General features: G+C 42.7%; 1 protein-coding gene across 1 annotated transcript in view; it reads right to left on the bottom strand.

Annotated features, from left to right (window-relative positions):
* The window catches only part of gmds (GDP-mannose 4,6-dehydratase), a 217,894-nt gene that overhangs the window by 197,190 nt on the left and 8,102 nt on the right, over positions 1–12,602 (bottom strand). Inside the window, exon 2 of the mRNA XM_078169035.1 lies at positions 2,244–2,288. Coding sequence (XP_078025161.1) covers positions 2,244–2,288 — 45 coding nt within the window. The remainder of the gene's footprint in view (positions 1–2,243; positions 2,289–12,602) is intronic.

The raw sequence follows: 12,602 nt of genomic DNA, 5'->3' as shown, positions 1-12,602 counted from the left end.
GTCAGCAAATGAGTGAGGGATTTACATTGCTGGAAACCTTTGTTTTGACTTAGTTAAGTTTGGTCAGTAAGGCTTAGTGCGAAATTACCGCAACTTCATAATCATCATTATCGCAGCATGCAGGTTTTGGTATTGGCAGGTGTGTCAGCAGGACACCTCCAAAGCACCTTTAGATATAAGGATGAAAGCTCCATGGCTGAAACGGTTCCTCACACAGTTCTATTAACACATTGTTGTTCATCAACACTTTGCATGGTAAATATAATACAAAGCTAAAAACTATTCAACACAAATAATAAGTGGAAAAGTAAAAGCGTCAGACTCATGAGGCAGCCAGCCACCGTTGTATCTGTACGTGGGTGAGGTGTTATGCTATTTTGAAGATCCAGCTTTTATCAGATGGGTTCAGTCTTAACCCCAGTTAAAGTTGGTCTTAATTATTTTCTATTATTTTAACACTTTTCTATGAGCTGATCAATTTTCTAACCAAACTGGTTCTGAAAGCACCTACTAAACTGAGTCAATTTGATTATAAAATGTGATCATATCATCTTGCAATACATCAAAACAGGCATATTCTATTTTTGGCGGCACGGTGCTGCAGTGGTTAGCATTGTCGCCTCACAGCAAGAGAGTTCCTGGTTCAACCCAGGGTGGGGGATCCCTTCTGCACGGAGTTTGCATGTTCTCCCCATCAGCGTGGGTTTTCTCTGGGTACTCTGGCTTCCTCCCACAATCCAAAGACATGCAGGTCAGGTTAATTGGTGACTCCAAATTGACCGTAGATGTGAATGTGAGTGTGAATGGTTGGCTATCTCCATATGTCAGCCCTGCAAATGGACCCCATCTCTCACCTAATGTCAGCTGGGATAGGCTCCAGCCCCCCTGCAACCCCCAATAGGATAGCGGTGAGGTACATAAATGAATGGATGGATGGATGGATGGCTGGATGGATGAATTAATATTCTATTTTACCATCACTGTTCTGACCTTAACATAAACCTGGGCTCTTCTTACAGCTGGGAGGTTGTTATAAATGTCACATATCATGATCATGCTTGAATTTAGATGTACAATTTAGCTGTAGTTTGTCATGTTTACTGTGTGATATGTATGTACACAGTATGTATTGTTCTATGTATTTATTTTACTTTATTCATTTATTTGAAAGCTTTTTTCTTCAGGTCCGTAGCAACATATTTAAAAGATCTCTAATATAGTGATATAGTAGCCAACTTTGATTTACTGTTTCTCCGAAAGATCTTTGGACCAGCAATATTTTGGATTGCAACAGTTGATCATATCAATATTGTGTCTCATGGCTCCAGCTTGCTGTGTTTTTAAGGTTGCCTGTGATCTGTACTCCATGTTCTACGGGGAATGTGTGAGGAAGCTCTGCTCAGAGATGATAACAGAACCTGATCCAAGGGGAGTCCATTAGTGGGAGGACGCTGTGCCCTGACCTTACTTCCTTTATTCACTGTGCACTTCCTGCCTGCCTGTAAGCTCCTCTTTAATGCCCCACCACCCCCACCCCCCATCCTCTATCCCACCCCCTCTACATGCAGCATCCCAGACCTGGACCCTGTCCATTTCCTCTGTGCTGTCTTTGAGGCAGGCAGCAGATGGCGAAGCTGACCAGGCGGGCTTGGATGAAGGTGTGTGTTTGTGTGTGTTCTGCAACACATGTGAGGGGAAATGAAGTCATGCAGCTACTGTCAGGGAAACACAATGTGCACTAGAGCAACGTGTATGTTTATGCAAGTGTGTTGAACTTTATGTATAGTCACTGTTCATGGTTGTGAAACCAATGCCGAAGCCGTACGTAGCAGAAACAGCTTGTTAACCACTACATCCATCAACGGGCTGTTGACTTTTTTTGCTCCTGAAAACACATTGTGCAGCAGGTCAAAGTTAGTGACCTCACTCGTATGACCGTATAATAATAACCATTTCCCTGTTAATGGTCTGACCCTGCGGTAAAAGGTGAGGGGTTAACAGGCTTGAAGCCGCTTATCAGGGTGAGGTGTGAGTCAGTCCATGCACAAAGTCACAATTACGTCAGGAGCTCCCACACACTGCTAGGGCTGGATGAAGCTTATCGAGAGAATGTCGCTCTGTGTGTGTCTGTGTTCGTTGGCATTCACCAGTGTCTGCATTCATTTCTGTGTATGTGTGTGTCTGAGCTTTCACAGGACAAATTCTTAGTACTGTTACGCCTGCAGTCTGGATTTCTCTCTCACCTCATAGCCTTTGGCAAGAAGGAACTCAGCCAGGTAGGAACCATCCTGAAAAGACAGAAAACAACACGGTTTAAAACCTGTAAATTGGCAAACACCCAAGTTCATGGTTCAGACACACTGATTAGAGTTTCTTGCACTGATTGAATTACACAAAAACAAAAAATGATAAAACCTTTACTGTCCAAGTTTGGGCAAACTGAATTCATGATATCACCAACTTTAAATGATTGGTGCACTCTTGGGAGACAAACTCTGCAGCATGAAGTTTTTTCTACAGGACAAGAAGAATAAAAACTGATGGCCTGATGTGCAACCAACAACAGATATACACATATAGGCAAGAGGATACCAAATGATGATGTAATAACTGCTATGTAAAGCCCCTTTCACACATGCACTGAAACCTTGTGCAAACATTATCCGAAGAAGCTGTATATGAGAACGCAATGTCCGGATCAATTTGACCAGACATTATACAGACCTCACCCTGCAGGCTCCCTAATACAAAGTCCATGTAATGTAATTTAATTGAGCCCATGTGTGAATAGGACAGGTCACTGTCTGGAGAATTCACGGCGAGGGGGCTTGTTAATGATATTTGTATCATGCGACTGGCACAAAATTGGAAAAATACAAACATTGGAAGGTGAAGAAGAAGGGTCATTTACACAAAGACACCAACAAAAATGTCTGACTGGATAAAAAATAAGATTTAGGAACTTCTGCGTGTACGGTTAAATGCTAAAATTGCCAGACAAATTCAACGAATGGCGAAGGAACTTCGTTGATTATGACCAAATATGAACCAGCTATGTAAACACTGCGAAGGACAACTCCTGACAACAACACAACATAGCAGCGAGCGGGGAAGAACTTGTTCTCAAGAAAGGGAACGAGTTCTTCAGTGCTTTTGTGTGCACGCCTGTCTGTGTCTGTGTGCGCATCAGGGCCGAACTCCGCCGTGCGCGACACAGAGAGCAGAGGAGGATTTTAGACGCGCACGTGTAGGGACATAAATGACATGCCGTTGTGTAAATATGATAATAAGTGTTACCAACGCCAAGCAGGCAGACCCCCGAACCGTAGTAAAGGGACCTCCGAAGACCATTAGCTCCTTTAGCTTGTGTTAGCTCGTTGTGGCAACAACACATACACAACGGGACTTTGTCTGCGTTAAAGAACGGCACTTTATTTTCAGCATTGCAGGGATGATGCACAGCCTCTCTCATCAGTGTCTGACTTTTACATAGAGGGATATAACTCAAAAACAGCATGCAGAACTGCGTAGGCTTCTTCACTGTAGCTGCTCGATGTAAACCAAAGAGCATGGATACCAAGAGGCGAAGCTCCGTTGAATTTTTGCCAACAGCCACTAGGGGCGCTGTCGCCATTTTGGACTGTTGAGCTTGGACTGTTGCGCCCAGACAACATGCAAGATGTCAAGGAGAGAGGAGAAAAAAAGTAAAAGAAAACAGTGTAGTGCAATTAACTGCAACAACTATCAGTGGAACACCCCGCACCTGGCCTTCCACCCTTGCCTGAAGGATCCCGACAGGTAAGAACTCCTGAGGTGTAAGTTTTAAAGTGTTTTAATATCAATTTAATATGCCAGTTTTGGAGGGAAGGTAACACACACACACACACATACACACACGTGTGTGTGTGTGTGTGTGTGTGTGTGTGTGTATATACATATTTATATATATATATATATATATATATATATATATATATATACATACATACATACATATATATGTGTGTGTATATACATATTTATATATATATATATATATATACATATTTATATATATATATATAGTACAGGCCAAAAGTTTGGACACACCTTCTCATTCAATGCGTTTTCTTTATTTCCATGACTATTTACATTGTAGATTCTCACTGAAGGCATCAAAACTATGAATGAACACATGTGGAGTTATGTACTTAACAAAAAAAGGTGAAATAACTGAAAACATGTTTTATATTCTAGTTTCTTCAAAATAGCCACCCTTTGCTCTGATTACTGCTTTGCACACTCTTGGCATTCTCTCCATGAGCTTCAAGAGGTAGTCACCTGAAATGGTTTCCACTTCACAGGTGTGCCTTATCAGGGTTAATTAGTGGAATTTCTTGCTTTATCAATGGGGTTGGGACCATCAGTTGTGTTGTGCAGAAGTCAGGTTAATACACAGCCGACAGCCCTATTGGACAACTGTTAAAATTCATATTATGGCAAGAACCAATCAGCTAACTAAAGAAAAACGAGTGGCCATCATTACTTTAAGAAATGAAGGTCAGTCAGTCCGGAAAATTGCAAAAACTTTAAATGTGTCCCCAAGTGGAGTTGCAAAAACCATCAAGTGCTACAACGAAACTGGCACACATGAGGACCGACCCAGGAAAGGAAGACCAAGAGTCACCTCTGCTTCTGAGGATAAGTTCATCCGAGTCACCAGCCTCAGAAATTGCAAGTTAACAGCAGCTCAGATCAGAGACCAGATGAATGCCACACAGAGTTCTAGCAGCAGACCCATCTCTAGAACAACTGTTAAGAGGAGACTGCACGAATCAGGCCTTCATGGTCAAATAGCTGCTAGGAAACCATTGCTAAGGAGAGGCAACAAGCAGAAGAGATTTGTTTGGGCCAAGAAACACAAGGAATGGACATTAGACTAGTGGAAATCTGTGCTTTGGTCTGATGAATCCAAATTTGAGATCTTTGGTTCCAACTGCCGTGTCTTTGTGAGACGCAGAAAAGGTGAACGGATGGATTCCACATGCCTGGTTCCCACTGTGAAGCATGGAGGAGGAGGTGTGATGGTGTGGGGGTGTTTTGCTGGTGACACTGTTGGGGATTTATTCAAAATTGAAGGCACACTGAACCAGCATGGCTACCACAGCATCCTGCAGCGACATGCCATCCCATCCGGTTTGCGTTTAGTTGGACGATCATTTATTTTTCAACAGGACAATGACCCCAAACACACCTCCAGGCTGTGTAAGGGCTATTTGACCAAGAAGGAGAGTGATGGAGTGCTGCGGCAGATGACCTGGCCTCCACAGTCACCGGACCTGAACCCAATCGAGATGGTTTGGGGTGAGCTGGACCGCAGAGTGAAGGCAAAGGGGCCAACAAGTGCTAAACACCTCTGGGAACTCCTTCAAGACTGTTGGAAAACCATTTCAGGTGACTACCTCTTGAAGCTCATGGAGAGAATGCCAAGAGTGTGCAAAGCAGTAATCAGAGCAAAGGGTGGCTATTTTGAAGAAACTAGAATATAAAACACGTTTTCAGTTATTTCACCTTTTTTTGTTAAGTACATAACTCCACATGTGTTCATTCATAGTTTTGATGTCTTCAGTGAGAATCTACAATGTAAATAGTCATGGAAATAAAGAAAACGCATTGAATGAGAAGGTGTGTCCAAACTTTTGGCCTGTACTGTGTATATATATATATATATATATATATATATATATATATATATGTATATATATATGGCCTCTTGGACCATTTATATCTGAACTGATTACTGCTTTAGCATTAAAATATATCATATTAAAATAGCCTATATTATTATTATTATTATTATTATTACTGTCCCCTTACTGTACAAACTGTAAATAAATATTTATTCCTGCCTATGTGACATCGCCATTAATGTGTTTCTAGTTAAAATATTGATTTTTTTTTTTTTTTTTTTTGTAGATTGGCTTATGGGGTGATTTTGAAGGAGTAATTAAGTTAATCTTCTCATAAGTGGATGTAATATGTAGAGATGCCATCTAGGCCGTTTTTCTTCGTTTTGTTTTTTTTTTAAAGTCTATATTTTGCTTTACAAAAATGTGAAAAAGCAGCTGTGACCAAGCTATCACAAGGTGAGTAGCATTGTAAACATAATTAATAGCAATATACTTCAGTTTGTCTGTGTGTTTTTGGATGCAAGTGGGTCTGCTGCGGTCTGCTGACAATCCAAAATGGCGGCGGTAGGACAAAACCATGGGCGAGTCTGTTGCTATGGGGCGTTCCATTGAGCTTCGCCTCTTGGTATCCATGCTCTTTGTGTAAAGAACATAGCACATGCCTCACTTTCTTCCTGGGGCGCATCAAGGCTATTCAAGAGAAGGCTGAGACACGGGGTCAAACATGGGGGGATTGCACATGCGCAGTAAAATCTGGTCTGCACTTCCTCAAAGGCTCAGTAGATGGCGTGAGACCACGGAATAAAGGGGATGTGCATGCATGTCATTTTCACAGCTTATTACTGGACTGTCACTGGTGGCCTGCGTTGTGGGTGAGAATGACAGAGATGCAATTCCGACAACTTCAGGCAGCCGCCATCCAAGCAGACCGCACCAAGCGCACTCCTTGATCGCCTGAACGGATCCTGCGCTTTTTATCCAGCGCCCCTGCTGTCACCCTCCAGCATCGCAGCTCAAGTTACACTGCGCATGTGCAATCCCCCCGTGTTTGACCCCATGTCTCAGCCTTCTCTTGAATAGCCTTGGGGCGCATCCGTCACACACCACACCCGGCGCACTAATGTCTCATACCTCCTACATCAACTACACACATACACAGCTCCACACACACACAAGCCACACACATCAGGCTCAGCCTGTAACATAAGGCTATTTAGTTTGTTTAATAAAAGGACAAGGTATAGACCTGTTCTATAGGAAAGGTAACCTTAAATGACTTCTGTTGTGATCCAATATGATGGTAGGGGAAACACTGCCATATGATAAGAAAGGGGTCCGGTGGAAAGCGATCACAGATGCAGTCGCCATGTATATTGCAAAAGATATGGTGCCCATATATAGGCTACCGTGGAAAAGCCAGGGTTTATTCACATGCTGAAAGTTTTGGACCCCAGGTATGTGCTACCAGGCAAATATATATTTTTTTTTAACTAGGAGGGGAAAAAAATCGATTTAAATTGTGAATTGGATTTTTTGTGAAAAAAATCGGAGATTTTTTTAGGCCATATCGCCCAGCCCTAAATAGCACAAGTTATTATATTTTAATCTGTCGCTATCAGGTCAAAATATTTTACAGCAAAAACAGTACAAAAGACACACACATATCAACATCCAATGGAGTAGGTGCTGGACCAAATAAACCCCCTTAATAATTACTAATTTCCTAATAATGGTGTAACAAAACACATAATCTCTGGCAATATTGAACATTAATATTTGACATTAATGTCACATACAGTTCGCTGCTGCCGAGAAGGGAAAAAACGGCAGCAGTGTTTTAATACAGTGATAGGATACGGATTTAGTATTATACTTTACATGTCCAGAGGAAACGTTCAGACTTTTGTTAAGCAAAGACTGCAACTGTCTGGTTGGGGGATGTACCAACCAAGAGTCCAGAACAAAACAGTTTGGTGTAATGTTACACACAGATTGGTGTCCACTCAGCTGACAAGGTGTGATGTAGTTACCTGATTAACTAGTCAGCTCATGTAACGTTGGGAAGACAGTATCATAAGAAAGGGACATTGTTTATTTACTTAGCTACTAGTATTGCGTCTCACCAACTAGGTAACAACATGAAGTCAAAACTTCAACCAACACCGCACCATCACCTGCTGAGATGCAGGGAGGTGCTCTAGGCTTGCATTTCAGTCTGCTAACTTAATTGCATAACTTTAATCACATAACTATAACTTACTGTCGAACTAACTAGCTAACGCTACCTTGCTAACATGGCAAACAGATGGGTTAACAGCAACAGGTTTAATGTTATATTGGTTATACCAATAACAGAAAATGGTTGGGTCATTGTTTAACGTTATTTATATTCCAGTATGTATTTCACAAACTAGTTTGTAACTTACCGAGAGGAGACCGCTAAATTCTCAACAACCGTGTATTTCGCTGTGACGCACTTTTGTTCATGTGCTGTCTGCACACGGCTCCACAGTGCTGAGGGCACTGTTAACAATGGAGTCGAGCGCGCTCTGCTGGACAAAGTACGTAATTACATCATTGTTGAATTCCCCCAAAGGTTTGTGTTCTGTAAAAAAAAAAATTCATATCGGTGTATATCGAAAAACATTTACGCTAATACTGATATATCAGTGATAAGACCATATCGGCTGAATCGGTCGCACTCTATAAAGTTTCTTATGCATTCAGTGAAGTATATGTCTCAAGTATGGACAATCATTATTGTGTCTTAGGTAGGCTACAAGTACATAGCTAATAGGATAATCTTAAGCAATGCAAATTCAAAAAGAGAAACATTAGAGACCAGTGACAACAGAAAATGAGGGTGAGCATCAATGTGGTTGTTCAAAGGTGGACAAAGGACTTGTCAGTAAGGCAGAAGTTGTTTTCTGTTGAGTAGGTGTGGTAAGTGGCCTACTTGTTATCATTCTATCTATGCTTACGCCAACAGATCTCCAAATGTGGTGTTTTATGAGATGTTTTAGAGAGGTCCCACCAGGAAACCTCTAAATGATCTTTTAATACATTTCTTGGTGAAACTGGCCAGTGTAGTGATTTGTTGGAAAGTAAACCTGTACATTGTTCACTCCATGACACATTAATGGACATGACAAGAAAAATTCTTTTATGGAGTTGGACCTCAACCCTCCTGAAACCTCCACACTGTGGCTACACACTGTGTCCTGGGATCATTAGGTATAACATCCACATGAATTACGAGCTTTGGGCAGACATTGGGCCAATGTGTGTGTGTGTGTGTGTGTGTGTGTGTGTATTGGTGTGTGTGAGAGAGCGAGCCCTGTCAATAAGGTCTTGTTCCCCTCACCCATGTTACTCCTCGTCTTTTTTCCCTGCTCAGACTTTCCAACCGCACATTCTGGAACACTCTGGAACATTCCGAACTAGTCATGGCATTCATCCCTCAATCCCCCTCACATATGTGCGTGTACACACACACTAAACACACACACTCATACTGCCAGCCCCATGTGTCCTCTCCAGGTCTGGGGGTAACCGTTGAGGTGGAGGGCAGGGAGTAGTGAAGGGAAAGGGTTTAGGAGGCCTGGATGTTGGAGGACACCCAAGAACCTGCACTCAGTACTGGAGCAGGAACATGGCTGCATTGGCGCATGCTCCTAGAAAGACTGTACAGGTGGGCGAAGTCTGACATGGAGCAATTTGCCTGTGGAAGCTTTACCCTCCCAAACGGATAACTACGTGCTGGAAAAAACGCTGGTAGTTGTTCAAGCAGAGAAAGCCAAGACTTTATCTCTCAGGTTAAGTTCTCAGTGAGTAGCCTTAAAGCGGTAGTAGCTGATTTATAGCCACTAGGGGGCAGAGGAAAACAGGCCGATAGACAACATTGCCTTGACATGTTGCAGGTAGTGAACAGTGGGTTTATCAGAACTTGTCTGACGAAAACAGCTTTACCGTGCTGTTGTAAACAGGGCTGGTGTAACAAAACAAAAGACAACAAAATGTCATATACATGTTCTTTTTTCTGGCTGCTGATGTGGCTGTTATTTGTAAGTACTGAGGCATGCATCAAGCCATGACAGTGACCCTAAAAGTACATTAGCTAAATAGAATCAAGCCATAGCTATTTTTATTATGTAGACCTGTGCTTTTCCTACAGTAACATGTCAAAATGTCATGTTAAAAAAAGGCCTACAGTCAGTCTCCATGACATCATCATCCACTAATGAAGACCGTGAGGCATGGTTAAGAGGCGTGGAAAATCTAATATGTGAGGATAGTTAAATAAAATCAGGTGAAAAACTGTGTTTTCTTGATTACATTGCCTTATATACTGTACCACCTGGCTGTGGCTTAAACACTCTGAAGAAGGTGTAAGCCAAAACATGTGGCTGTTTTTAGCATCTTTTTACCCACCTGAATAGGCTTTTAATTTGGATTTACACACTTCTCACTTACATCATTGTTTTTGCTCTGAAACAAAGTTGAATGGGCTAAAGCATTAGTACAATCCTCTATAGACTCACTACTAACCTTTTTTTTCTTGTTATATAAAAATGAATGTGTGCCTATGTACTACTGAAATGTTTTCTTAATATAATTTCAGTTCTGCAGGTTGAGCTTTCAGGTTGTGCGGTCGTTGGCACTGATACCCAACCTGTTTCTGCCTAATCCAGGGAGGGGGGGGGATGGGCACGGGCACTGGCAGCCCCATGCCCGTCCCCACGGTGTTCAAAGCTCCGGCCGGTGTCATGTTTTCCTGCCCCTGTGCCAGGGTCAAAGCGTTCCACGCCAGACCAATATGGAAAACAAGCCTGAAGAGCTGCAGCTCTGTTTCAAAACAAGAAGCTCCTTTGAGGCCGTATTAGCCCATAAACCCTGGCCTCACCTCGCTGTATCCTGTTATGGGGAGCTGGGTGCTTGGTCGGAGCGGGGGGGGGGGGGGGGGGTCGACACACACACACACACACACACACACACACACACACAAAAACACACACAACTACATGCTCACCTGCCAGGTCAATGTCACACTATGAACTTCTCAAAGACTCACTTTGGCCTTTGACACAGTGAGATGTCTCTGCTCTATAGCTACATGAAAATAAGCCCAAGGGCTGGTTCAGCAACAGTACAGTGAAAGTTACTCGAAGTATAAGACAATGTTTGTCTCGTATTCAAATACTGGTGTTATGAAAGTGTTACGTGAATCCCTCCTCTAAATGCCAAGGATTGTCTGCAGTAGCATGAATCGTCTGCAGGGGGTGCAAGAGTGTAAAAAACTCATGAGCTGCATATAGTTTCAGGTGTGAGCCTTTTCCTACTCTTACACAGGGGTAGTAGGGGTTAGGGTAAAATCAGAATAATTTTCTGAAATTTGATACTTTTACTTTCATGTTTGAGGAATCTATCTACTTTAGTCCTTAAATGGACCTTATTTCTTTTAAATTATTTCTTATATATGTGAAAACAATTGACAAGTGTGCACATGTTGCATATTTTTAGGGTACAAAAAGACAACACATTACAAATCAAAAAGAAGATAAATCTAATTCCTGCCAGTAATGTAAATGCATATACTGTATAATCCCACACACTAACCATGTTCAAAGATCTTTAAAAATAATTCTTAGACATTTTGAGGACTGCAGTGTGCAAGTGGAGCTGTTTGGATGCATAGCTTTGTGTGTGTTAATATACACTTCTCAAAATATTAAAATTAAGGGAACACTTAATCATCACAGTATAACACCGAGTCAATTAAACTTCAGGGGTATCAATCTGTCCATTTAGGAAGCACAACTGATTGTGAATCAGTTTCACCTGCTTTGGTGAAATTAAACGTGACAACAGGTGCAATGGAGAGGAAAAAGCAAGAAAACCCCCAAAAAGGGAATAGTTTTGCATGTGGTGGCTACACACAGTTGCTCTCTCCTTATCCTTCCTGACTGATTCTTCTGTAGTTTCATCCTCTGCTAGTGTCCTTGTCACTACTGGTAGCATGAGGCAAAACTTGCATCCCATCAGGTTGCACAGGTAATGCAGCTCCTCCAGAATGGCAGATCCATACATGCAGTCGCAAGGAGGTTTGCTGTGTCTCCCAGCATAGTCTCAAGAGCATGGAGGAGATCCCAGGAGACTGGCCATTACATGAGGAGAGCTGGACAGGGCCATAGTAGGGCATCAATCCAGCAGCAGGACTGGTATCTGCCCCTTTGTGCGAGGAGGAAGAGGAGGAGCACTACCGGAGCCCTACAAAATGACCTCCAACAGGCTACTGGTGTGCATGTTTCTGACCAGAAACATGAAACAGAGAAGAACCAGACTCCATGAGGGCAGTATGAGGGTCTGATGTCCTCTAGTGGGACCCGTGCTTACAGCCCAGCACTGTGCAGCTCCATTGGCACTTGCCAGAGAACACTGCCACTGGCGCCCCGATTTCTTCACGGATGAGAGCAGGTTCACACTGAGCACATGTGACAGTCAGTGGTGGTCTGGGGAGGCATATCCTTGGAGGGCTGCACAGACCTCCATGTCATAGCCAACGGTACCCTGACTGCTGTTAGGTTCCAGGATGAAATTGTCAGAGCGATTGTCAGACCTTACACTAGTGCAGTGGGCCCTGGGTTCCTCCTGGCGCAGGACAATGCCTGGCCTCATGGGGCCAGAGTGTGTAGGCAGATGACGAAGGCATTGATGCCATTGACTGGCCCTCTCGTTCCCCTGACCTAAATCCAATTGAGCACCTGGGATGTTATGTACCTGTGCATCTGATGCTACCAAGTACCACTACAGACTTTACTTTGATTTTCGGTGTGATTTTGAATCCAGCCCTCAGTGGATTGATGATTTTGGTTTCCATTGACCATTGTTACATCATTGTGTTCTCAACAAATTATACAGTGTACATCAGTGAAG

This window comes from Epinephelus lanceolatus, chromosome 6, assembly GCF_041903045.1.
Source record: "Epinephelus lanceolatus isolate andai-2023 chromosome 6, ASM4190304v1, whole genome shotgun sequence".
NCBI classification, from domain to species: domain Eukaryota; kingdom Metazoa; phylum Chordata; class Actinopteri; order Perciformes; family Serranidae; genus Epinephelus; species Epinephelus lanceolatus.
The sequence above is the reverse complement of the archived record's forward strand: the minus strand, read 5'-3'. Positions and strand labels throughout refer to the sequence as shown.